Genomic DNA, 24,888 nt, shown 5'->3' with positions numbered 1-24,888 from the left:
CTTAAGTGGAGGTTTCTTAAAAGTTAGCTGCAATGTGGAGTCTGAAAACATATCAATGTATTTTCAGACTCAGTTACTTTGAAATCCATTTGTCTACCTCGCACTTTGAGTAGATCTTTTATCTATTATGATTTAGTAACTGTGTGTAGTGACCAAAATCAGACAAAACTGGTTCCTGAGTTTTACACATGTCATAAATGTTGACCCAGCACAAATAAAAATCACACCTATTAATCTCACTCCCATCCCAATCTTACCCTTAAAATCGTCTCTCTCAAGCACATGAAGGTAGCTACAAGTTTTCCAAAATTCTGATTTTCATTTAAAAGCTCAAATTTTATCATGGGCGACAAATACTGTTGATTTTCTTTTCTTTTCTTTTTTACTTCTGTTGAGAGAGAGATCGCGCACAAGCCAGGGGAGGGGCAGAGAGAGAGAATCCCAAGCAGGCTTTGCGCTGGATCTCAAGAAACTTGAAATCATGACCTGAGCCGAACTCAAGAGATGCTTAACTGACCGAACCACCCATAATGCCCCTGTTGGTTGTTTTTCTTAAAGTGACAAACTGACTTCATTTTTTAAAATGTCTGCCAAATCTTAATAAGCATAGTTTTTATGTCCATTCTTTCATGTAAAATGGTACAGTATGAAAACGGCCTGATTCAGTTTGCACGACTCAATTGCACAAATGCTTCTCCCCAAGACACCTGTACACAGAGAAAATGTGTTATGCATACTTTTTGTCACACAACACGTTAAAAAGATGTGTACTCAAGGGTAGAGATTTAATAAAATTATTGGTTTTACTGCTAAGGTATATTCTTTTTTTTTTTTTTTTTAATGTTTATTTTGAGAGAGAGGGAGAAAGAGAGAGTTCATGCACGCATGTGTGTCGGGGAGGGACAGAGAGAGGGAGACATAGAATCCAAAGCAGATCATGACCTGAGCCGATGTTGGTCGCTTAAGGGACTGTGCCACCCAGGCGCCCCTCAAGGGACATTCTTAAACAAAACTGACTTTTTCTTTCTTACTACAGGTATGTGAAGGATATCATGAGGTGTCACTGCTTTAATTCACGTTAAGGTTTTAGCACTTTCACCCACCATTGCTTTTGTGCCATCACTTCACTAAAGCTTGCAGATAATTAACGTCTGAGTATTTTTGACTCTCAGGGACCCATAAAATCATGGACCACGCTTTGAGAACCACTATATGGAAGTATTTATGGGTGATGGATGACATCTTGTTAGCAGCTGAATCTGACATGGTTCAGGGAAGAAACTTACTTGTACACTGTTTGCTACTTTCCTCTGCTTGAAATTACTTCAAAATTAAAAATTGCCTTTTGGATGTTGAAAACTGAAATTTATGGGAATAATCATTTGCAAGTTTCGGCAGTATAACGGTACGTTCTTATGCAGATTAAATGATGTAATGCCACTTGGAGTTCTTGGCAGGTAGCTGATGTTCAGTCATTGATAACTAATAGTTATTCCTCCTGTTTAGTTGGTAGAATATGAACTGCAACCCTATGCATTTTTTTACATGGTACCTTTGGGTTCTTTAGGGCATCTTAGACTCAGGCTGATCTGTGCCAAGTGTTTATCCTTAGTATTAAAAGGAGACTCTAAATCAGGCATTTTTTGCTTTCATTTTGGTTTAATATGTGAAAACTATGTTCTTTTAACAATTTAAATGAAGAGGGGTTTTTTTTGTGTGTGTGTTGAACAGAAAAGATGGTTCTACTCTTGGCAAAATGTTGTTGAACTATATTTATCTTCAAAGTGTTAATTGCCATAAAGTAAATATTCATTTCAATAGCTGATATTTTAAATTTTATGGTAATTTTTTCAAAAGTTCTTTTTTTGTTGTTGTTAAGAAACAAAAGCAACTGTTAAGCTTCCTTTTTCTAAATACCAAAATGAGAGACCCAGATCTTGAAAAGAATACTTTTTTCCTGTGGCACGATTTCACAAAACCAGAATGGAATCTCATGAGAACAGAGTGACAGGTTAAAATAAAAAGTAGTTACTTAAAAAAAAACAAAACAAAAAAAAACAGTAGCTCAATCAGAATTTTTAGAAGAAAGGTACTGTGTCGTATTTGACTTCTAATTCATTTTCGTGATCTTTATTTTTGAAAAATGAAAGGAGGAATGTATGGTGGGTTACACATATATCACTTTTGCTTTGCCGACTTGGTTTTTAGTTCACAGCTATCCTGCATGGAAAATTGGTCAACTCTGGCCCAAATCTCATTGGTAATAATTTCATTTTTCAAGCCAACAAAGAGAAGTAAGCTACCTCAAGAAAAAAACTTGATTAAAAAATAAACATTTTTTTTTTATGATTTTAAAAAATGGTGAGACATAATTACAGGGACAGTGCCTCTGACGGAAATCTATGAAGACTCTTTTAGCTCTGAGGTGGGATAGTTTATTAACCAGGTTTCTAAAGCAAATGAATAAAACCATTGTGTCCTCTCTCCCTAGAGCTGCGTGTCTAATCAGACTCTAACTCAGAAGTCTCTCCCAGCCGGCCTGCCTCTCTCCTTGGGGGCCTCCTTTCTCGTGGGACTAAAGCACCAGCTGCTGTGTTCTCTCCTTGCCGCCTGCCACTTTCTTAGAGCAGGCTGTGTGTCCTGTCCTCTGCCACTAGCAGTTCCTTCCTGAGATACAAGTGTGATCTTGTCACTTTCCAGTTTAATAGCCTTATTATACGGCTGCCTTCATAGGTGTGTGGCCTCTACATTTTCATAGCACCTCCCCTACCTGCCCCTTAGAGGGGCCCACACTTGGTTTAATGCTCTGCTCTTGCCATCTTGAAATTCTTAATAATTTTTGAACAGGGGGCCCCACAAATTATGTCATTAGTCCTGTTTGTTATCTTGGCACATAAATCCTCTACCAGCTTCCTTCTACAGGGCATTTTCTTTCCTCTTCTCCCTGTGCATGACATACTCCAGCCACAGGGGTTCTGAAAACATGCTTTTCCTTTCCTCCACTTTCTACCTCTGCCTGCTTCTTTCTCCCACTTCTTTGCATGGCCAGTTCCTACACAAGGACTCAACACAAATGTCCTGTTTAAAGCCCCACTCTGCAAGAGTGAGTTGCTTTCTCCTATTGCTCTTTGTTCCTATTTATTAGAACATCAGTTGGGTTCACGCATATCTCTTGCGCCAAATACAGCCTGTTCGAGAGGATCTGTTATACTCAGAGTAAAGTCTGACATGGGGAGACTATTCAGGGTGTACTTCATGAATTTACTTAGTCAAAACGTATCTGTTCAGCACCTATTGTGAATCAGGTGTTGTTGGGTTCTGAGGATATGGTGGCAAAGAAAATCCCAGACACGGATGCTGCTCTCCTATCTGACCACGTAGGGAGTGAGAGGAGTTGTCTGATTGCAAATGCTTATGGCCCCTGACCACATGAATGAGCAGAGTGCTAAGGTTTTTGGGTCTTAGTTTAGAGTGGGAAGTCTCCTGCCTTCTTGACTGGTGGTGGTGGTGGAGGATTGTTACAAGCACAGGCATACCAGAGGATCTTGCTTTTGGAAGCCATCCTTGGTTCATTTTGTGACATTACAGAAAGGCAGGATTGTCAGCAGGGTCCTAGGGTTCTTTCATCACATCTGATGTGGTAGTGGTCATGAAACCATGGTGCAGCTTCTAAGCATTAAGATAGAAAAAACACCGATTAAACTGGCATGCCATAACTCGTATGGCATCTTGATTTCAAAGACAAAACACGAGTAAAAATCTGCATTTTGGAACAGATAAAATGTAATTCAAAGGTTAATTACAGGCAGATTGGGTCAAGGAAATACTTGGGCACCAAAGGCATTGCTAAAAATAGCATATCATGACCAGTGATTCCATGAATAATATGCTAATAACTCAGTCACTTTTTAAAGTAGGGTGGGATGTGCGTGTGCAGTTTGAAAACAGCTATGCAGCTGATGCAAAGGGGAAAAAATGAATGATACAGAAAATGCCTATGGCAGCCTATGCCATTTAGGGAAAACAACTGTATGTGACGTGGTTGTCTTTGTTAATGTTGGCAGATATAAAAAAAGATAACATTTGTAGACTTTACAGGTTTGTAAAACACATTCTCGTGTACTCGCAAGAACTCTGCAGGGTGAGTGTTATTTCTTGTAGGAAAGGGAATTCCTGCAGGTTAAAAGGCTTGAGTGAAGGGCCCTCAGCCAACAAGTGGCTGAGGTGGTTCTCAGGTCCAGAGCTTCTAACTGCATCCCACGCTTTGTTGAACAAATTCTGTTTTGGTCAGTTCGGGCCGCCATAACAAAATATCATAGTCTGTGTGTGTGTGTATGTGTGTATTTTTTTTTTAATGTTTATTCTTGAGCGAGAAAGACAAGAGCATGAGTGGGGGAGGGGCAGAAAGAGAAGGAGACACAAAATCCGAAGCAGGCTCCAGGCTCTGAGCTGTCAGCACAGAGCCTGACACTGGGCTCAAACCCATGAACCGTGAGATCATGACCCGAGCCGAAATTGGACGTTTAACTGACTCAGCCACCCAGGCACCCCTAATAGTCTGGGTATCTCAAACAACGTGCATTTATTTCTCACAATTCTAAAGGCTGGGAAGTCCAAGATCAAGGTCCTGGCAGTTTCGGTTCCTGGTGAGGGCCTGCTTCTTGGCTTGTTAGATGGCCGCCCTCTCACTGTGTCCCCACATGGCCTTCCCTCGGTGCATGCATGTGGGGAGAGAGCTCTCTGTCTTCCTCTTCTTTTTTTAAAATTGTGTTATTTTTGAGAGAGACAAAGAACAAGCTTTAGAGAGAGGGAGACACAGAATCCGAAGCAGGCTCCGGGCTCCAAGCTTCAGCACAGACCCAATGTGGGGCTTGAACAAATGGACTGCAAGATCATGACCTGAGCTGAAGTCAGACGCTTAGCTGACTGAGCCACCCAGGCACCCCTCTGTCTTCCTCTTCTTATGAGGACTCTACTCCCATCATGAGAACCTCACCCTCAAGACCTCACCTAAACCTAGTTAGTTACCTGCCAAAGGTCCTACCTCCAGATGCCATCGCACTGGGAGGTAGGCCTTCAACATATGAATTTGGGGGCACAAACCTGCAGCCCATAACACTCTGCTTACATATCATTGGCTACATCATCTGGGAATCTTTAGTAATGTTAGGAATATCTTTTGCATTTTTCTCACCTCAAAACATAAAATTCAGATGTTTCCATTGGCAGGCCTTTTTCTTTTCCTTGAGTGTGGAAAATAAACATCCTTATTTGAAAATTTCTTCAAAGGTGCCTTGTCCAAGGGTCTACAATATTTGAACCAAGTGTAGAACTCAGAGCTTTCAAAAGAATGGGATCTATTCATGTGCTATCAATAAAATAAATTTGCATGATATACGGTTTTTATTTATTACAGATGGTTGTTCTAGTTAAATAGCCTATAATGAATAAAACATAATAACCTTGGCTTAAAATAAAGAAATACTTGGTTTGGGATGGAATCCTGATGATGCTATGATGAATTTTTTTTATTTGACTCAAAGTGGGTCTCTTCTTATGAGATTAAAATGATCATGAGAATGTTTTCAAGGACAATGAAAAAAAGAAATGTACCATTATTTGTGTAACATCTCTGATAATTATAATTAAGTTGGTCTTTAAAAATGGAGTCAGATGAATTATTCCCTTCTAAAGCACTATCACCTTTTCTCCATAGCTACCTAAGGGAGGCTTTCTCTGTGGGGAGATACCTCACCCTGAGGGGTAAGGGAAGAGGGAGATGATAAGGCCTGGGGGAAGAAAGGAAAATAGCAAAAGGAGGGAAGTAGAATTTAGGGGACATTTTGTTCTTTGTTTTCCCCTTCAAATTCAGAAAGTCCAAAAGACTTCTGGTACTTTTTACATTTCTAACTACTCTAAAACATTTTATGTGAAAATGGAGAGGTTCTTCAAAACATGGAGTGTATTTTTATGGTTATAAACTGCATTTAATGAATTTAGATTTAAGGAGCTGAAATTGGTAGGCATTGAATATAGTACTATTTCCCCAAGAGTCGCTCCTCTCCCCTAATTATCTTTTTCAGGACGGGATAGGGAGAGTGGTCCATGACTAAAATGTCTTCAACCTTCATCTCTGTGCCCTGAGTTAAGCTCCCGGAAGTACTTTTTTTTTAGATGGGACTGGATGGTTTCATACAAGTCTAAAATGTTTCTGTCTCTATGAGAATTATAATCCGACCCATGCAGGACAGAGGAATGGACTTGTTTCTCAATTTATCTTAATGCTTTATAATGCCTAATAGTAAGTACTGTATGTTATTATGTCTCATAATGGACATCTCTTACCACCCTACAGTTTTATTTCTATAGGGAAGAGTTTAAGAAGTACTGAGAAGATGATTTTATTTAAAAAAAAAATTTTTTTTTTAACATTTATTTTCAAGAGAGACAGAGACAGTGTGAGCTGGGGAAGGGCAAAGAGAGAGGAAGACACAGAATCCGAAGCAGGCTCCAGGCTTTGAGCTGTCAGCACAGGGCCCAACGTGGGACTCGAACTCACAAACTGCGAGATCATGACCCGAGCCGAAGTTGGCCACTTAACCAACTGAGCCACCCAGGCACCCTGTGATTTTAATAAACCAGCTGTATCAGCCTGGATGTATTTACTCACTCAGCAAACATTTGAGTCACCTCTGTTATGCTCCAGGCATTGTGCTAGGTGCTGTATATACAAAGGTGACAGAGAATGATCCATGTTTGTTAGGAAATAGACTGTTTGCACAGTACATTATGCTAAGTTTACTAAGTTTAGAAGGTCTTTAGGAACACAGCTGAGAGAGTAAATGGCTTTACCTTGGAAGAAATGGGAATCATGAAAAGACAGTACACAGGGCTGGTGGCACAACTTGAGTCTTTTTTTTTTTATGTTTATTTTGTGTGTGTGTGTGAGAGAGAGAGAGAGAGAGCATGCGAATGAGTGTGCATGCACGTGCGAGGGGACGGGGGCAGAGAGCAAGGGAGAGAGAGAATCTGAAACAGACTGCTTGCTTAGTGTGGAGCCTGATGCTGCAGGGCTGGATCCCACAACTGCGAGCTCATGACCTGAGCTGAGGTCAAGTGTCCCACGCTCAACTGACTGAGCCACCCAGATGCCCCACAACTGGAATCTTAAATGATGAAATTTATAATATGGAAAAGATGGGGAAGGGTGAATGCAACAAGAGTTTCATAATGGAAAGTACCTGAAACTTAGGAGAATAGCAGATTGTTTATTTGGAGCAGATGTGGGGACAGAAGAGAACCAATATATTATTTTTGGTTTTATTAATAGAAAAAATTATAAATAATACATGAGTTTATGTAGATTAGACCTCTTTGCTAGCATTCGCAGACCCACTATCCCGATACCCAGGGGAAAAATGAGACAAGTCTTTCCTTTTTTTTTTTTTTTTTTTTAAATGTTTATTTATTTATTTTGAGAAAGAGAGAGAAATAGACCGTGAGCAGGGGAGGAGCAGAAAGAGGGGGAGAGAGAGACTTCTAAGCAGGTTCCACACTATCACTGCAGAGCCCATGCAGGGCTCCATGTCATGAATCGAGGGATCATGACCTGATCTGAAACCAAGATTTGGATGCTTAACCAACTGAGCCACCCAGGCGCCCCAAGACCAGTCTTTCTGAGACCTATACAGTTATCCTTAGGGAAAGATTATTTAGGAGATGTGAATCTGTTGAGCAAAATGAAAATAATGATGGCCAGACTTAGAAGGATGTTAAACTAAGACTATTCTGAATATGTTTCATGACCTTTTAAGATGTGAACCTAATAATGTGATAGTTTTAATATTGAGAGGGTTTAGCAGCATCTTGAGTCTACTTATATGTGCAGTTCCTTCTCTGTCAATTCCGGACTTGACCCTACACTAATTTACAGTCCTCTGAGTAACCATGTGACTGGAGGAGCACGGCACCCATGCTTGGAAGTAACGGAATGGTTTCAGACAGTGAGGACGCTCATTATTATATAGGTTTGTAGTTACAAGCAATATTTTTTTCTCTGATTCCACAATTGTGGTTGGATGGCTTTCGGTGGACTGGTAAATAAAAAGGGAATAATGTTATCAACCCAGCTATTTCTTAGCTTCATTTCCCACAAGCCAGAGCTGATTTTCAGCCTCCATTTCTGGTGAGTTGACTGCCTTGAGCAGCTCATACCACTTGTCAGCTTTTTGCTTCTTAGTTTTTGGTCTCTGCCACTAGGCTGAGAAATAGTGGGCCAAGACCATCCCAAAATCATTCCAATCTGAAAAAAGGGAGGAGGGCATGATTGTTTGTGGCCACAATTGTAAGTGGCAGGATGCCAGCCTACCCAGTTTGAAATACCAAGTGGTTTGACAGTAGGAATTATCAACAGTATTGAGTATCTTTGCATTAACGGTGTGTAATATTCTAATAATGGCATTCTTTAGTTCTTTAATTTCTTTAACAATGTACAACCACAAGATTTTACTGTGAGACACTGAGTAAATGGAGAGCCTGGAGGGAATGCCACATTGTCATCCTTCATAAATTTAATTGAAACGTTTAATGTAACCCCAGTGAAAACTGACTAAACAAGTAAGGATAACCAATCAACTTTGGAAAAAGAATAGTGATGAAGGAGCATTGTACCACTAGAAATATTAAAACTTGTTTTAAAGCTAGTATAATTATAACTAGGGCATTATGAAAGAATAGAGAATAGGACAATAAACAGACTATGATTTTGGAGTCAGAAGCAGATAATGTACAAGTGGTCCAATGGCTTTATACTCCCACCTCTATCAGTCATATGTGGACATCATGGGAAAGGCATGATCTCAGTCCAGGCAGCTCTGCGAAGCCGAGGCAATCCCTGAAGGGGCTGACACCTGAAAGCTCTCTGCTGATGATACTCCAATAGCCAAGGGCAACCAGAATTTCCTGGAAGGGGCAGTTGAGTGCCTATGTCTTTCCATTGCAACATACAAATTCATTTGTTTGTGTACCTTTATCCTACACTTATAGGGTATTGATTTTAACTTATTACCCAGCTGTCATCCCTTGTGCCTTTGTGGTGGCCGAGGATCAGAGTACTCACAAGTACCTCTCCAGAGGCTTTGATACAGTTCTTATTCTTCCCTAGCAGTGGGCTGTTGCTGAGTGGTGTGGACTGGTGGTCTTATGAAGAGCCTGGGTTTAGGGAGGTGGTGAAGGAGGAAATGAAGGTTGTATTATGTGTATATGGTACCCACGTCTGTTCCAGGTGCTTTATTACCTCCTCAAATTAGAGGATGTTTGTTCATCTGTGTGATTTCTGTTGGCAGGGTCAGATGAGGGCTGGTAGGTGATGGGAAGGGGGAAGATGCCTAGATTTAGTTCCCCAGTCCCATCAGGAAGCCAGCTACCTCCCACCTCAGCTTTTAGAATACTCCTCATAATTCTCTTCTGATTGCCTGGACCCCTGTCCCGTCCTATTCTTATGTGCATGCTGCTCTTTCTCTCCAACACAACTTGGCGGTGGTAGTGGGGACAGTGCATGGAATCCTTAAAGCCTGTGCATGGGCCCGGTCAAGAGCATGCATATCTTATAATCCTGGAAAGGAAATGTGAGGGGAGTTTGCTGGACTCTGGGGAAATTTTCCTCACTCTCTAGAAGGGACATGTAACAGGATGTCGCATTTCTGCCACTGCACGTTGCTGTCTGTATGGGATGTTTGGAAGGGCAGTGGCTTTCGTGAAACCAGGAGGGGAGCCAGCCTACGGGAACAAGAGAGGAGGGAGGAAAGACCCTGGATCCTTTGGATACTGTTGAGCAACTGAACAAAATAGACCCAAGTTCTTGTCTTTACAAAGGTTAATGTGGGGCTGGGGGGAGGGGGAGAGATGATAGCAAATACAGGTATTATTAAGATACATAGTATATTAGAGGATGGGTGGTTAAGTGCCATGGAATGAAATAAAGCTGGGAAGGGGGACCGGGGGTGCTAGTGGAGGAGTGGTTGCATTTTTTTTAAAGGTAGTCAAGGAGGGTTTCCATGAAGAGGTAACATTTGCCTAAAGAGCCAACAGATACAGGGATGCAGAAGAGCATTCTAGGCAGAGGGAACCGTAAGTGCAAAAGCCCTGAGTGTGTTTGGGGAGTTTAAAGACTTGCTCGGGGCCTGTGCAGCTAGAACTGGGGACACCCAGGAGAATAGGGAGGTGGAGGTGAGTTCAAAGCAGTGTTAGGCTATCGCGGCTGACTGTGACCCTCACTGTAAACCAGCTGGAGCTCTGGGGGTTTGGTGGGGGTGGGGTGGGGGGGGGGGGAGATGTGAGCAGACCTACTTTGCAGAAGAAGCTCACGATGGAGGCAGTGGAGCCCAGGAGAAGAACAGCAGTGTTAACTGGAGTAGGACATGATTCAGGGTAATTCAGGGTCAAGTTCAAAATTGTATTTACCTTGAAAAACTTGCATCAGAAGCCGTTTTGCTTATCCTAACGTGAGTACAAAGAAAAGCTTACTTGAGGGTTCTTATTAAATAAAATGACATTCTTTCCAAAAGGGTCTCTGAATATTTTTAGCAGCCCATCTATAATAAGACTCTATGTTATAAGTACATTCCCCAAATCCTGTGAGATTTAAAAGAGTAAATTTGATTCAGGGGTTGTGAGGTGGCTTTTATTACTGGAGAGAATTTTCCTAAATGTCAGTATATAGCACTGGTGTGGAAACATACTTTGCTTTTCTCAAAATAAATAGATAAGTTTATCTTATTTTATTCCTGAATAAAGTTTTACAGTTAATAAAAGGTATCCTTCAGCCTTTTGATTTGGCTCTTTTTTTCTTGTGAATCTGTGGCTCTAATAAGGGCAGTGTTCTTTACTTTCTGGTGATAAATCCTGGGAACCATTTATAATAAGACCTGTTGAACCAGCTATTATAAAATGACAACTGTGTATGTGGCTCTCCATTACATGAACACATATAATAACTCATTTATATTGGAATAGTAAGTGTGCCTTTAACACCAGATACGATATTTTGTAGGTCAGATATTCTCATCTCTAGTTCGTTCATGGGTTCCTACCTAAGGTCAATACTTCCTTGAGACTAAGAAACTGATCTCTCGTGAACCAGCTCTTTAGTGGTGGATCAAGAATGGTGACCTGTGTGGATCAATGTTGCATACTCTGTGATGAGCCAGCATCAACTTCAAATGAAGAAAAATCTATTTTTTTGGAAGCAGGATTTTTAAATTCTTTTGGATTCTCATCAAGTTCCAAAGAATAAACATTCCTGGTTACCTGAACTTCACTAAGTGAAGTGAGAACAGGGTTAGTGGAGGAGAGAGGGGACCAACATTTATGGAGTGCCTCTTGTATATCACTAGATACCACATGAGCCTCGAATCTTAAGCTGGGTAGCCTCACCTTCATTTTCGGGAGAGGTTGCTGAGTGAGGCTCATGGAGGAAATGTGACTTGCAAAGCCATTTAGCAAATATGTGTGAAAGTAAAATTGGTACCTGTGCCTGGGGGACCTCACAGTCCATGCCATCTTCTCAAATGGGCTCATGAGTGAGGGCAGAAGTACAATTCTGCACTACCTCAGTAAGGTCAGTTTCTCCAGAGTCTCATTTCTCAATCTGTTATTTTCATTAGCTCTGTTTGTACCTCAGCAGTCCTGTACAAAGTAGAAAACTGAGTGAGGTCTTTTCTTATGTCACTTTGCAGCTGTATTATTGTGCATTTTGTGTGGATTCTTTAATGTAGTGGCTATTAACTATTAACCAAGCCTCTAAATTCCATTACGATCATATTAATTTTATTTCCATTTTAAGAAGATGTACTTTTTTTTTTTAATGTTTATTTATTTTCGAAAGAGAGAGCAAGCAGAGGAGGGGCAGAGAGAGGAGATACAGAATCCAAAGCACACTCCAGGCTCTGAGCTGTCATCAGAAAGTCCAATGAGGGGCTCAAACTCATGACCCACGAGACAGGACCTGGGCCAAAGTCAGATGCTTAACCGACTGAGCCACCAGGTGCCCTAATAAGATGGACTTTTATATATCACACTTTAAAACATTTTGGAATATAAATCCTTCTTCCTGAAATTATGAAGCATTGTTTGCAGTTAAAATCACAAAACCAGTGATATTTAAACAGTATATAACATTATGATACGAATCATGTTTTATTATTTGTTTTTTATTTTTTTATTGTTTATTAATTTTGAGAGACAGAGACAGAGAGCAAGCAGGGAAAGGGCAGAGCGAGGGGGAGACACAGAATCGGAAGCAGGCTCCAGGCTCTGAGCTCTCAGCACAAACCCCGATGCGGGGCTTGAACTCACAGACCACAAGATCATGACCTGAGCTATAGTCGGCCACCCAGATGCCCTACATGTTTTATTATTTGTACCTACAGGTCTAAAAAGGAGTCATTACTGATTTATAGAGGAAGAACTGATTAAGGAGCAGTCAGCCAGCTCTGTAACAACATTGGAATTTTTATTGCAGAATTATTGTGTTGACTCTGTATCATCTCTTAGATGGTCTCATGATTGCTTAAAATTATCCTGGTCTAAATTTCATATCGAATTGGACAGGGAAAAGGGTTTGAAAAGATAATGTCATCAGTTGTTTTCATCTTAATTGTCATGTTGTAATTCTCCCTCTCTCTCTCCATTTGTGTTTTTTTTTTTTCCCTAGGAGAAAAATTCAAGGTGGAAACAATGACCATTGCTGTTGACTTTGCATCAGAAGATATTTATGATAAAATTAAAACAAGCTTGGCAGGCCTGAAAATAGGTGTTTTAGGTTTGTATCTTTGTCGCATTTATAGATTCTTCTTACATTTACTAATTAATTGACTTTTACTATGATTGTACATTTTCTTTTTGGATTAGGTATTCAGTTGGTAAAATGAGTAGTGAGAAGAAAACGGTCTTGTTATACAATTGATTATTAGATGGCATTAATCTATATACATTTAGGTCTTTGTGTTTTCTATTTTAATGACTGTTTTACAACTTTGCTTGTTTTCTCTATTTTCTGTCTCTCATTCTCTTTGTATGTATTTAGATATGATTCTATCATAATAATTCTTTAAGGTGGGTAATACCCATTTTGACAGGTGAGGAAATGGAGGCCAAGGAAAGTGTTTCTCAACCTTTTGTTTGTTACCACCCTTCTCTCACCCAAAGAGCCCTTTTAGACATTACTTTCTCCTAATCTTCCCTCTCATGAAGTATGTCTTATTTATGTACTGTGTGTATATCTGTGCCTTAACAGACAAAGAATAAGATCTTAAACTACCCACTCCCTGAGCCAGTTTTTGTACCATTGGGATGGATCACCCCAGCTGAGAATATGTGGCTGACAGTCTTGCCTAAGGTCATGTGAAAACCAAGTAGTAAAGTCAGGATTCTGCCCTCTATTTGTTTTTTCCAAGTCTGCTACTTCATTTTGTTATATCTTGGCTACCTTGCTCTTATTAATTACTAAAAAGAGATGCTTTTGCTAAGATAGGGCAAGTGTTGAACATTATTATGGAAAAGAGTCACCACATTTTAAGGGAAAAAAATGGGCTCTGTGAAGGTACTCATCACTTTTTGAGTCATTTCCAGAAAGACACAGAACATCTAGTGCAGAAAAGCTTTGCTTCTTTGCCAAGTTTCTTTATCCCACTGCCTAAATTGGTGTGAGCCTGGTTGGTAATTGTCATCATTTTCTTCTGGGGGTTATCAGAGGAGAAAAAATGAAGAGAAAATAATTAAAAAAAAAAAAAAGTCTTGGTGCCTGGGTGGCTCAGTTGGTTGGGTAGCTGACTTCGGCTCAGGTCATGATCTCACAGCTCATGAGTTTGAGACCCATGTTGGGCTCTGTTGTGACAGGTTGAAGCCTGGAGCCTGCTTCAGATTCTGTGTCTCCCTCTCTCTCTCTCTGCCCCTCTCCTGCTCACACTCTGTTTCTCTCTCTCTCAAAAATAAATAAACATTGGGGCGCCTGGGTGGCTCAGTCGGTTAAGCATCTGACTTCAGCTCAGGTCACGATCTCATGGTCCGTGGGTTCGAGCCCCACGTTGGGCTCTGGGCTGATGGCTCAGAGCCTGGAGCCTGCTTCCGATTCTGTGTCTCCCTCTCTATCTGCCCCTCCCCCGTTCATGCTCTGTCTCTCTCTGTCTCAAAAATAAATAAAAAGGTGTGTTCCTATTTAAAAAAAAAAATAAATAAATAAATAGACATTAAAAAAAGTTTTTTAATGTCTATTTATTTTTGAGAGAGAGAGAGCACAAGCACACACACGGGGGTGAGGGGCAGAGAGAGGTAAAGAGAGAATCCCAAGCAGCCTCCACACTGTCAGCTCAGAGCCCTACTCATGGCTCAATTCCACAAACCATGAGATCATGACCTGAGCCTAAATCAAGAGTCAGACGCTCTGATTGAGCCCCACATCCGGCTCTGAGCTGACAGCACAGAGCCTGCTTGAGATTCTCTATCTCCCTCTCTCTCTGCCTCTCAGCCCTGCATGTGTGCTTGTGCTCTCTCTCACTCTCTCTGTCTCTCTCTCTCTCTCTCTCTCTCAAAATAAATAAATAAATAAATAAATAAATAAATAAATAAATAAATACACTTAAAAAAAAGTTTCCTAACCTTTCTTTAGTTGAGACCCCACCTCCCCTCCTCATACTGTAAGAGTGGTCTTTTGTATAATTTCTGGATAAGACAATAAAAGAAAAGAGTTACATACATGTAGCCTATGTAGTGCCCTTGGACCTGCAATTCACCCTGGCCTTGACGTGCTGTGCTTCAGCTCCTGCCTGGTCCCTATCACATAACACCACACCCTGCCTACCCACACCACTACTCTCCCCCTTATAGGAGAGCCCATGGCAAAAGGTGAATGGAGACATGGGTGTGGTTTTTGCCCATGTGTCTACATGTTCTTCTCTAAATACATACATTGCCTGGAATCTTTTACAAGTTCCTCCTTCTTAGCCCAGTTCTGGAATACCCAGAACACCACTAACATCTATAAAATTCTTGTCATTTCAAACTTCCTAATCAGCAGCAGCTGTAACTTACTAGTTAGGATAGACACGGCCATGGTCCATTCTCCACCCTTTCAAACTAGTTGTACATGGATAGGGGAATGAAGGCTGGCTTAGGCGCAGAGGTAGATTGAGGATCCCTAATGAGAAGAGATTTGTCTTGAACTTCTATTCTTGGAGAATAATTTTCTTTCAGAAATAGTTCATGATTGTTTAAAGCTTTGTATAACTTTTAGCTGCTTTTCACTGGGTAACTTTGAAACTATAGATACTCTGAGACAATGGTGCTGAAGATGGGAAATGTCAGGCATCATTTTCCCGGAGGGCTGGAGGATTGTAAAAGGCACTCTCAGAAGTTCTTTCCTGACCCAACATATAGAGAGTTTACAGTGTGAGTTTAGGCACAGTAGAGAGATCTGTGAAGGATGAGAGTACAGGGCATGTGGTGCCCAAGCACATTTCCCCACCTCTGGAACCCTAGGACTTGTGTCTACACCTAAGTCTGTATTTAGACATAAAGACTGATATTTTCCAGGCCTCATATGCTAATGGAACCCTTATTCTTACAGTCCAGCTCCTTAGTAAATTGCAACCTGTAAGGTAGCAGTTTGTACCCTCTTTATGCTTTCATTCATTTTTTCGTCAAAGAACCAGAAACATAGCAACAAACAAGAAAGTGCCTGACTTCATGTAGTATGATGTTCTAGTAGGAAAGACAGCACTTTTGAGAAGGGCAGGGTATGGTGTAGTAAGAGTATAAAGGGGAAGAGGAAGTTGATATAGGGCACAGTAATGGTGACTTGGCCTAGGCCGTGGGGTGGGAGAAAGGAGGATTCCAGAAATATTAGGAAGTAAATGAAGCAGAATTTTGTGAGAGATTGCAAGGGGGATGAAGAAGAGAGAACTCATGGATGACTTTCAGGTTTCTGGCCTGAGAACCTGGTCAATGGGGCCATTTACTAAAATGAGGAATCCTGAAGGAATCTTGTTTGGGATGAGGATCATTTAAGTTTGGGGTTCATCCAGGATGCCCAAGTGGGGTTGTTAAGTTGATAGTTGGATATATGGATCTAGGATTGATTTATTTATTTACTTATTTATTTAAAGTAGGGTTCTCTCTGTCTCTTTTTTTTTTTAAGTTTATTTTTTAAATAATGTCTACAGCTAATGTGGGGCCCAAATTCATGATGCTGACATCAGGAGTCCCATGCTCTACCAACTTAGCCAGCCAGGTGCCGTGGATCAAGGTTTTAGTTGAGCTATGGACAGGAGATAGAGTTTGGAGATTAGTTATCTGTAAATAGTAATCTCATTGAAACATTGAGACTAGAGCTCATCCAAGGCGAATATAGAGAATGTAAGGAAAAAACTGAGGACAGAGCTCTTTTGAGTTCCCTTCCCTGTCATCAAAGAAAGGCTGCTTAGAATATTAGTGTGAAGGAGGGATAGTTTTCACTCAAGTTCAGCCCTTGTCTGATAGAAATACAGAAATATAACATGAGCCAGTGTGTCATTTTAGCTTCTCTAGTAGCCACATTTAAAAAAAGTAAACAGTAACAGATAAAGTTCATTTTGGTAATGTATTTTATTTTAGCCCTCCATATCCAAAATATCACTTTAGCGTGTAATCCATATAAAAAGTTATTGAAATCGTTTGCATTCTTTTTCTCATACTCCGTCTTCCTTTCCTACATATGTTACGCTTGCAACATTTCTCATTTCTGATTAGCCACGTTTTAAGTGTTCAGTAGCCATATTGTGCCCAATGAGGGACATCTTTGCTTCCAGTTCATACTGGCTGTCTCTCATCCTCAGTTTGTGTGGGTGAGCCATAATTTTTACATTTTTCTTAGGCTTTAACAGGGTTTTCAGCCAGGAGCAATTTTGCATTGTCTGGCATTGTCCAGAGACATTTCTAATGGTGACTAATTGAGGGAGGAGGTGGAAGAATTTCTAGTAGCCCCTAGTGGGTCAGGTCTAGCGGGTCAGGGAAGCTGCTAAACATCCTACAACACACGGACAGACTCCCACAGCAAGGACATCACCTAAAATCTTAGTAGTGCTGAGGCTGAGAAACCCCGCTTTAAAGTTACACTGCAATTAAACTGATTGATTACTTATTGCCATACACACACACACACACACACACACACACATAACTTACATGCATAAATTTCTATTTGGTGACAAATCGATGATAAAAATAATTGTAGCTTATGTTTGCATAATCCTTTCAAGTCTATAGCACCATCTTCACGTACATTATCTTATTAACTGGCTGAGTGTTTCGTTTTCTTCCTACTCTATTACAACTGTCTCCTTAATCATAATTATTGACAATTATTAGCAGATAGACTTATATTGCATCGTAATTTTGTCAAGGGTTTGGAGGGAACTACTAAAACACCTTATAAATATAAATATAAATATAAATATAAATATAAATATAAATATAAATATAAATATAAATATAAAACACTTTATGAGCTACATTTTATCACTAGGTCATATTTCAACTCTAATCTTACAGTTCGTTCTCTAGTGTAGAACAGGTTGTATTGTAGAACCTGTTGTTGGGGGAGGAATCTAATGTTTATGTTTTCTTTTTATGTATTTTTTTCTTTTAAAAATATTTTTAAATGTTTATTTTGGAAAGAGAGAGAGACACACACAATGTGAGCGGGGAAGGGGTAGAGAGAGAGGGAGACACAGAATCTGAAGCAGGCTCCAGGCTCCGAGCTGTCAGCACAGAGCCCAACACAGGTCTTGAACCCAAGAATCGCGAGATCGTGACCTGGGCCGAAGTCAGACGCTTAACCAACTGAGCCACCCAGGTGCCCCCGTTTCCTTTTTTTTTTTTTATAATTCCCTGGGTATGTATCTTCTTCACCTTCCTCCCTCTTTCCTCCCCACCCAGATCCCACATACCCTAACCTCTGTCTCATAAGGAGGAAATAATCTCATTTATTCTCCTTCCTCCTTCGTGTAATGTCATGGCCTCACCTTTCTTACATTTGCTAAAATAATAAACATGTAGATGGATTTCTGGTAAGACCTAGCAATCTATATGAAGACGTAGAAAGGAATTTTTTCTACTGAGTATTAATGAAACTGGGAATGATAAAAGGAAAAATAAATCACCAAGGTATACTCCGTTTGTTTGAATAGCATTAACCACCAAAGTATATAGTCAGTGCTTAATAAAGAAAATTAGCATTGTTAGAATTTCAAAGGAAAATGCTAAAGCCTTTTGTCATGAAAGAAACATCAAGTTTTCGGTAAGATAAGTGGGAAGAAAATGGCCATGAATTGTTTGAATTTATACTGAAAGGTCACAGTAACTTGATAGACTATAAATGCTTAAGGTTGAGAAGTTGGATTCTTAACTCTGTTATGTAAAATAAGTAAGCATCTGCTGTCTTCTTTCAGGCAAATGCCAAGAAACACAGATTTGAGAAAGCTTAAAAAACTTCAACTATTTAGAGAAAATGACATCAATACTGTTTTGAATAAGCAAACAATCGGGTTAACAAAATGCAAATGCTACAATGCTTACTTGCTTGCTTCCTCAGGAGAGATTCTCTTGTGTGCTCCACTGTTGGTTTGGAGGACTTGGCATAACACATCGCAGGAGGCGTACTTTACCAAGGCCAAAAGAGTAACCTTGGATTTGAAGTATGCCACAGACAACACTGTTTTCAAATTCCACTACTATGACTTTTTTTTAACCTTTAAAAAGTGACATTCTTTGTCCTAGAAGAAAAAATAAAAAGGTCTTCATGGAAAAAACAGCTACTTCATTTGTGAATCATTAAAAAAAATCAATCACAGCTTTATTCAAGCTCTTAATGCGTCCTAGACCAAGAATCTCACCATGCCAAACGCTATCAAGGTCTTCTCCATGCATACTGTCATGCTTTGTGTAAGTTGCAGAATCAAGAGAATTAGTTGGTACAGGCTGATGTGACGCTGTGCTGGCTTAGTGTATTCAGGAATGTTTATTACCTATTGACCTTTTCCTATGTGCATGCAGTGCCATAATTTTCTGAAGAGGCATCATTTTAATAGTGTAATATTAAAAGTATAGACATAGTATAGACAATGGCAATAGTATAAATAACAGTATAGATAATAGTATGTAGCCAACAATAGTATAGATAATAAAAGTCAATTAATTGCAAAAATTATTGACTGCAAAAGCTAGAATAGAACTTACTCTTCTTTTTCTTCCCATGCCATTTTAAGTGAATACTTGCTCCGCTTATATATTTGATGGGATATTTTCTTTTAATTTGTGTCCTTCCTTTCTCCTCAGCCAAATGCAAAGATATCTTTTTGTTATCTTTGCCCATGCAACCTTATAGTTTATGGGTAATGCTTTGGAGGCATGTGTTCCATTTTTCTCCTCTAAAACCTAGTATTTTCCAGAATGTTATACGATAGAGAATGGTCAAATGTTGAGAATATTTATCCTCAAATATGGTTTGAGCAGAGATGAATAGTTAAGATCAGTCTACTCTATCTCTGTTTATACTTAAGTCTTTAAAGCTTCTCAACAGAACGCCCAAGAATATTATTCACTACTCAGGGAAAGGGCCACTTAGCTTCCAAATGGCAAACTCCTAGGTTATTTGGGTTGGAATCCAGAGGTGACTTATAGTTCAATATAAGTCCCCAATATATCAAAGGAAGAGAAATAGGTATAGGCTGAGGAGAGAGAGCCAAGGCCTGTAGGAACTGGGTTGTGGAAAATTCTTCAGGACCACTGGGAAGGAAGGAACTTGTTAAGAGTTGTGTAGTTTCCCAGTCCCAGCTGACTAAGGAAGTTACAAGTAGAAGAGTCTTGCTTCTTCAGAGGATTTAGAAATTTATAAAGCTACTTCTTAACTTCTTGCTCTCTTCAGGAACTTTACCAATTAGAAATTAGCTTTAAGTTGACTTTTAAAATGTCTCTGAAAGGGCCAGTGACATCTTCATTTACATCTTATTGGGATTGGTACATTTAGTTTATGACCTTGATGGATTAGTCACCTGCAGGAAATGGCTGTTGTAGTTAGTGAAAGACCTGAAAAAATCATTTTGAAATGGAAAGGAAGAGACTTAAAGAGGAAACTGTAGAAGGGTACAGCTGGCTTAGTCAGTAGAGTGTGTGACTCTTGATCTCAGGGTCCCCTGAGTCCTCAAGCCCCATGTTCAACTGTAGAGATTACTTAAAATCTTAAAAAAACAACAAAAAAGAGGAAACTGTAGTGGTAGGTTGGTCAGTGGGGTGTTGTGAAAGGGAGGAAGAATAGAAGGGCAAGAGAAAGTTAGTTGAGAGAGTACCAAAGATAAATTTTCATGTTTGGAAATACCACCACCTGCCCCCATAGCTCAGGTATAAAATGGCTCACGCCCAAGAAAGGGCAGAGGCTATTAGCTTAAGTATACAGGAAAGGCTTACAGGAACATGATGGGATGATGGCACAGATGGTCGTTTGCCTATTACATCAGGATATGATTTATGGGTTTAAGACACTTCCAAAACTTCCCTTTTGTAATGCAATCCAATTTTGTCCCTAACCACCCAGAGTTAATGTGCACTCCACAAGTTCAGGGCATAGTCCCCAACAAGACTGCCCTTAGTTCAAATATAGCAGTCTCCAGGCCACCTGCACTTCTGACCAACGGGCTACAAATTTGGGGGTTCCCATCACCCCTTCATGTTTGATAATTTGCTAGAACATCTTACAGAACTAGGAGAGCACTATACTCACAAGTAGAGTTTTATTATGAAGGATAGGAATTAATACTAGCCAAATAAAGAGACCCATAGGGCAAGATCTGAGAGGGTTCTGAACTCTGTGCCTCTCTCTGGGGTTAAGGTGAACCCCCTCCCTGTGCTTAATGTTCACCAACCAGAAAGCTCAGTGTCCACAATTTTTATTGGGGTTTCATTATGTAGACATGATTAATTGAATCTTTGACTATGTGACTGAACTTAGTTTCTAGTCCCTCTCCCTTTTCGCAGGTTGGGCTGGCTCAAGGCCTTAGCCACACAGTTTGGTCTCTTTGGTGACCAAGCCCCATCCTGATTCATCTCATTAGCATAATCTCAGTTGTGATCCAAAGGCCAACCAACCTGGCTGGCTCAGTCAGTAGAGCAGGCAGAGCATGTGACTCTTGGTCTCAGGGTCATGAGTTCAAGCCCTACATTGAGTGTAGAGATTACTTAAATAAATAAAGCTTAAAAAAAAAAAAAAAAAAGGCCCACCATGAATTACAAAGAAACTCCTATCATCTTGGAAGTAGCAAGGGTTTAGAACCTCTACCCCAGAAATCTGGGACAAAGACCAGACAAATACTTTATTATAGGGCACCTTTCCTTTCTGTTTGTTGATTGATTCATGTGCTAATTCATTCAACACGTAAAATTCCAGAGATACGGCAGTAAATAAAACTGATACTCATTCTGCTTTTATGGAAGACAGCTATTGAACAAGCTGTGAATGTAATGAAAGAATATGTTACTGAGAAAGTTGAGGGTGTCAGAGATGGTCTCTGAGAAAGTAATATTTAAAGTGAGCCCTAAAGGCTGATTAACCCCGGGAGAAGAGATGTGGGAAGGGTTTCCAGGTAGAAGGAAAGGCTGGAGGTGAATGTGCTTGACAGGTTGGAGGAACTGATGGAAGAACTGTAAATCTAGAGCACGGACTGCAAAGGGGACAGTGGCCAGTCAGGAGATAACCAGGGCCAGCTCACGAAAGGCTTAGAAAATCAGGTTAATAGGTTTGGGCTCTACTGGAAAGACAGTATAGACATTGTAGAGTTTTTTTTTTTTTTTTTTTTTTAACGTTTATTTATTATTTTTGGGACAGAGAGAGACAGAGCATGAACGGGGGAGGGGCAGAGAGAGAGGGAGACACAGAATCAGAAACAGGCTCCAGGCTCCGAGCCGTCAGCCCAGAGCCCGACGCGGGGCTCGAACTCACGGACCGCGAGATCGTGACCTGGCTGAAGTCGGACGCTTAACCGACTGCGCCACCCAGGCGCCCCGACATTGTAGAGTTTTAAGCAGTAAATTGACATCATTTTAGAGAGATTATTCTGACTTCAAGTGGAAGAGGACAGGAATTGATAAAAGGAAACCAGTAAGCTTCTTTCAGCAATGACACATAAGATGACAGTGGTTACATTAGGATGCGGGCACTGGGAATGGTTAGAAGTAGCCTGACTACAGAGATGTTTAGGAAGTAGAAGCAGGACCAGGGTCTATTGAGAGAGGGTCCTCATCAGAGGTTTTGTCTGATAGAAGCACTGATTAATAACAATAGCAGTTGTTTGGTGTGTCCAATCATTATTGCCAACATCCCCAAGTGCTTTTAGATGCCAGACACCGTGCTAACAAATCTCATGCAATCCTCAGCAGTACTATAAAGTAGACATTACTGCTTTTGTGCCCATTTTAGGACAAGAAACAGACTTAAGGAGGTTAAATATTGTCCAGGATTATACAAGTAGCGGTTTGCAATTTGCAGGTTCTGACTTGAGCAACTCTGTGCTGTTTCCCTAAGACAAGAAACCCTAGATCAGGAGAAAATTCTGTAAAGAAAATGATGATTTCACTTTGGGATACGTTAAGCTTGAGAGAGCTATGAGAAGTCCAAGTGGGGATTCAAGTGGACCTGTGGATCCCTGGCACCAGTGCCCTCCTTTGTGTTGAATGAGGCCAAAGCCTGGGGTCGCCAATCACAGCGAGTGGAATAGATACATGGATTTTTTTTTTTTTTTTTTTTTTTTTTTTTTTTTAAGACTAGGAGACTCATCAGGAACATTATCAGACTAAGTATAGTGCCATATAATTCCATTAGATGTGTTGGATGAGATTGGATTTCTGAAGTGAGAATAAGACTTAGAATTCAAATGTATCTCCTTTCACTTGAAAACCACTAATGGTATTAATTAAAGCAGAACCTTTAACTTAAAACTGGGTAATTAGCTGTGATCTCAGAAATGTAAACAGAACCGTAATGCATGAAGTTGACGAATGTTCCTCCCATTCGCTCAGATTTAACCACCAACCTCCTGTCATCCTTCTTTCCTCCTCTCTTCTGAGTTTATGGATGTCAGATCTTACCTAGTTTTGTAATGAGGATCACATAGCAATTTATAATTAAACAGTAGAAATAAAGTGTTCTGTTGTGTTGCTTCTGACTCAGTCTTAACTTTTCAATTTCTGATTAAAGGCACTGCAAATTTAAAGCCTTGTAAACTCTCTTTTATTTAGAAATTGCTACTCACAAGTGTATGAAAACTGTAAAGTTTGCAAAATGTTTTACATGGTGTTCCAAATATCATCTGTCAGAGTATGAACATGTGCTAGCTACAGCAATATGTTAAATAAGGCAAAGAAGGAATTTTCTTTGCCTCACTTTGCAAACTCTCTATAGACTGTCAGACTAGATCTACTTGAAAGAAATAGAGGGTAGAGGAACAACTGGGATACCCTTAATCAGTACGAGCAGTTATTCTGGCTGTTTCCACAGGATCTCTCCACTTTGCTGCTGTGCACATATGATAAAAGCAGGGACTTTGCCTCTCCTGCTGCATCCCAGCACGTAGAATAGTGTTGAGTACAGAGTGGTTCAGGAACTACCTGTTGAATTAATGACCACACCGGGGCACCTGGGTGGCTCAGTCGGTTATGTGTCCAACTCTTGATTTTGGCTCAGGCCGTGATCTCATAGTTTGTGAGTGTGAGCTCTGCATTGGGCTCTGCACTGACAGTGCAGAGCTTGCTTGGGATTCTCTCTCTCTCTCTGCCCCTTCCCTGCTTGCTCTCTCTCTCAAAATAAATAAACTAAAAACGAAGAAGAAGAAGAAGAAGAAATAATGATCACCCAAAAATAAACACTCTTCCTCTTCCACTGATTAACATACTGATATGTTCCAGGAATTGGGTTAAAGATTTGATGCCTATCATTTCTTAAATTATTAGCCCTGTTTTATATATAAGGACATTGAGAAAACCGAGGCTCACTGGGGTGAAATCACTTGCTTCTTGTCAGGAGCTCGTAGTAGTAGAGCTAGGACTGAAACCTGGGTCTGTTGGACCCTGTGAGTTCAAAAGCTTCAGACGGGAGAAGTTTCTACCTGCTTTTGGCTTATACGCTGTTCCTGAAGTCTGCATTCAAAAAAACTCGGTTTGTTTTGAAAAGGGATGAAGTGGCAGCATTTTTTTTCAAATCCATTTTATTAATGAACTATAATAGTTTTTCCATTTCTCTAGTCTTTAATTTGAGTGCTTGGACTGGATTAGTCTGTATCACTATAAATGTGGCTGAAATTACCTTAACATCTGTACTTTGATATGATGAGTGGGAAATCGGGAATACTTTACATTATTTGACATCTACTGGGAAGCCCAACCATTAGATGATGTATTTTTATATTACCTTAATTTCTTAAGCCTCTGATTAATCTAAAAAAAGCAGATTGAAGGTGTTTTGTGTGTGGTCACCTGTATCGGTTATCACTGTTTCTTCAAGTAGATTTTCATTTTCTAGTAACTTAGTGTATTTTCCTCCCTCATGCCCAACCCAGATACCAAATATCTGATTTTCTAATGACATCACTATCTCAAAAGCACATGGTTTTAATAAATGATTCGAAGTTTGGTAAGGTCAGAAACAGCGGCAATTTAGAAGAAACAGAAATCTTGTGTATGTTCTTTTTAAGTATGAGAGATGTGGAAGTGATTTTCAGCAATCATATGATACAGAATATCTACATAACATTTCAGAATTACTCTGGATTTTGAGTCTTTATAATACAATACTTCATCAGTATTGGTGTT

The 24,888-nt window shown here is 40.1% G+C and overlaps 1 protein-coding gene across 1 annotated transcript in view; it reads left to right on the top strand.

Moving 5' to 3' along the window:
* Positions 1-24,888, top strand: part of HSD17B12 (hydroxysteroid 17-beta dehydrogenase 12) — a 167,919-nt gene that overhangs the window by 94,128 nt on the left and 48,903 nt on the right. Inside the window, exon 4 of the mRNA XM_025928103.2 lies at positions 12,713-12,820. Within this exon, the coding sequence (XP_025783888.1) occupies positions 12,713-12,820 (108 nt within the window). The remainder of the gene's footprint in view (positions 1-12,712; positions 12,821-24,888) is intronic.

This window comes from Puma concolor, chromosome D1 (genome assembly GCF_028749965.1).
Source record: "Puma concolor isolate L17-30 chromosome D1, mPumCon1.1.hap2, whole genome shotgun sequence".
NCBI lineage: Eukaryota > Metazoa > Chordata > Mammalia > Carnivora > Felidae > Puma > Puma concolor.
Note: the sequence above shows the minus strand (reverse complement) of the source record. Positions and strands in the feature narration are given on the sequence as shown.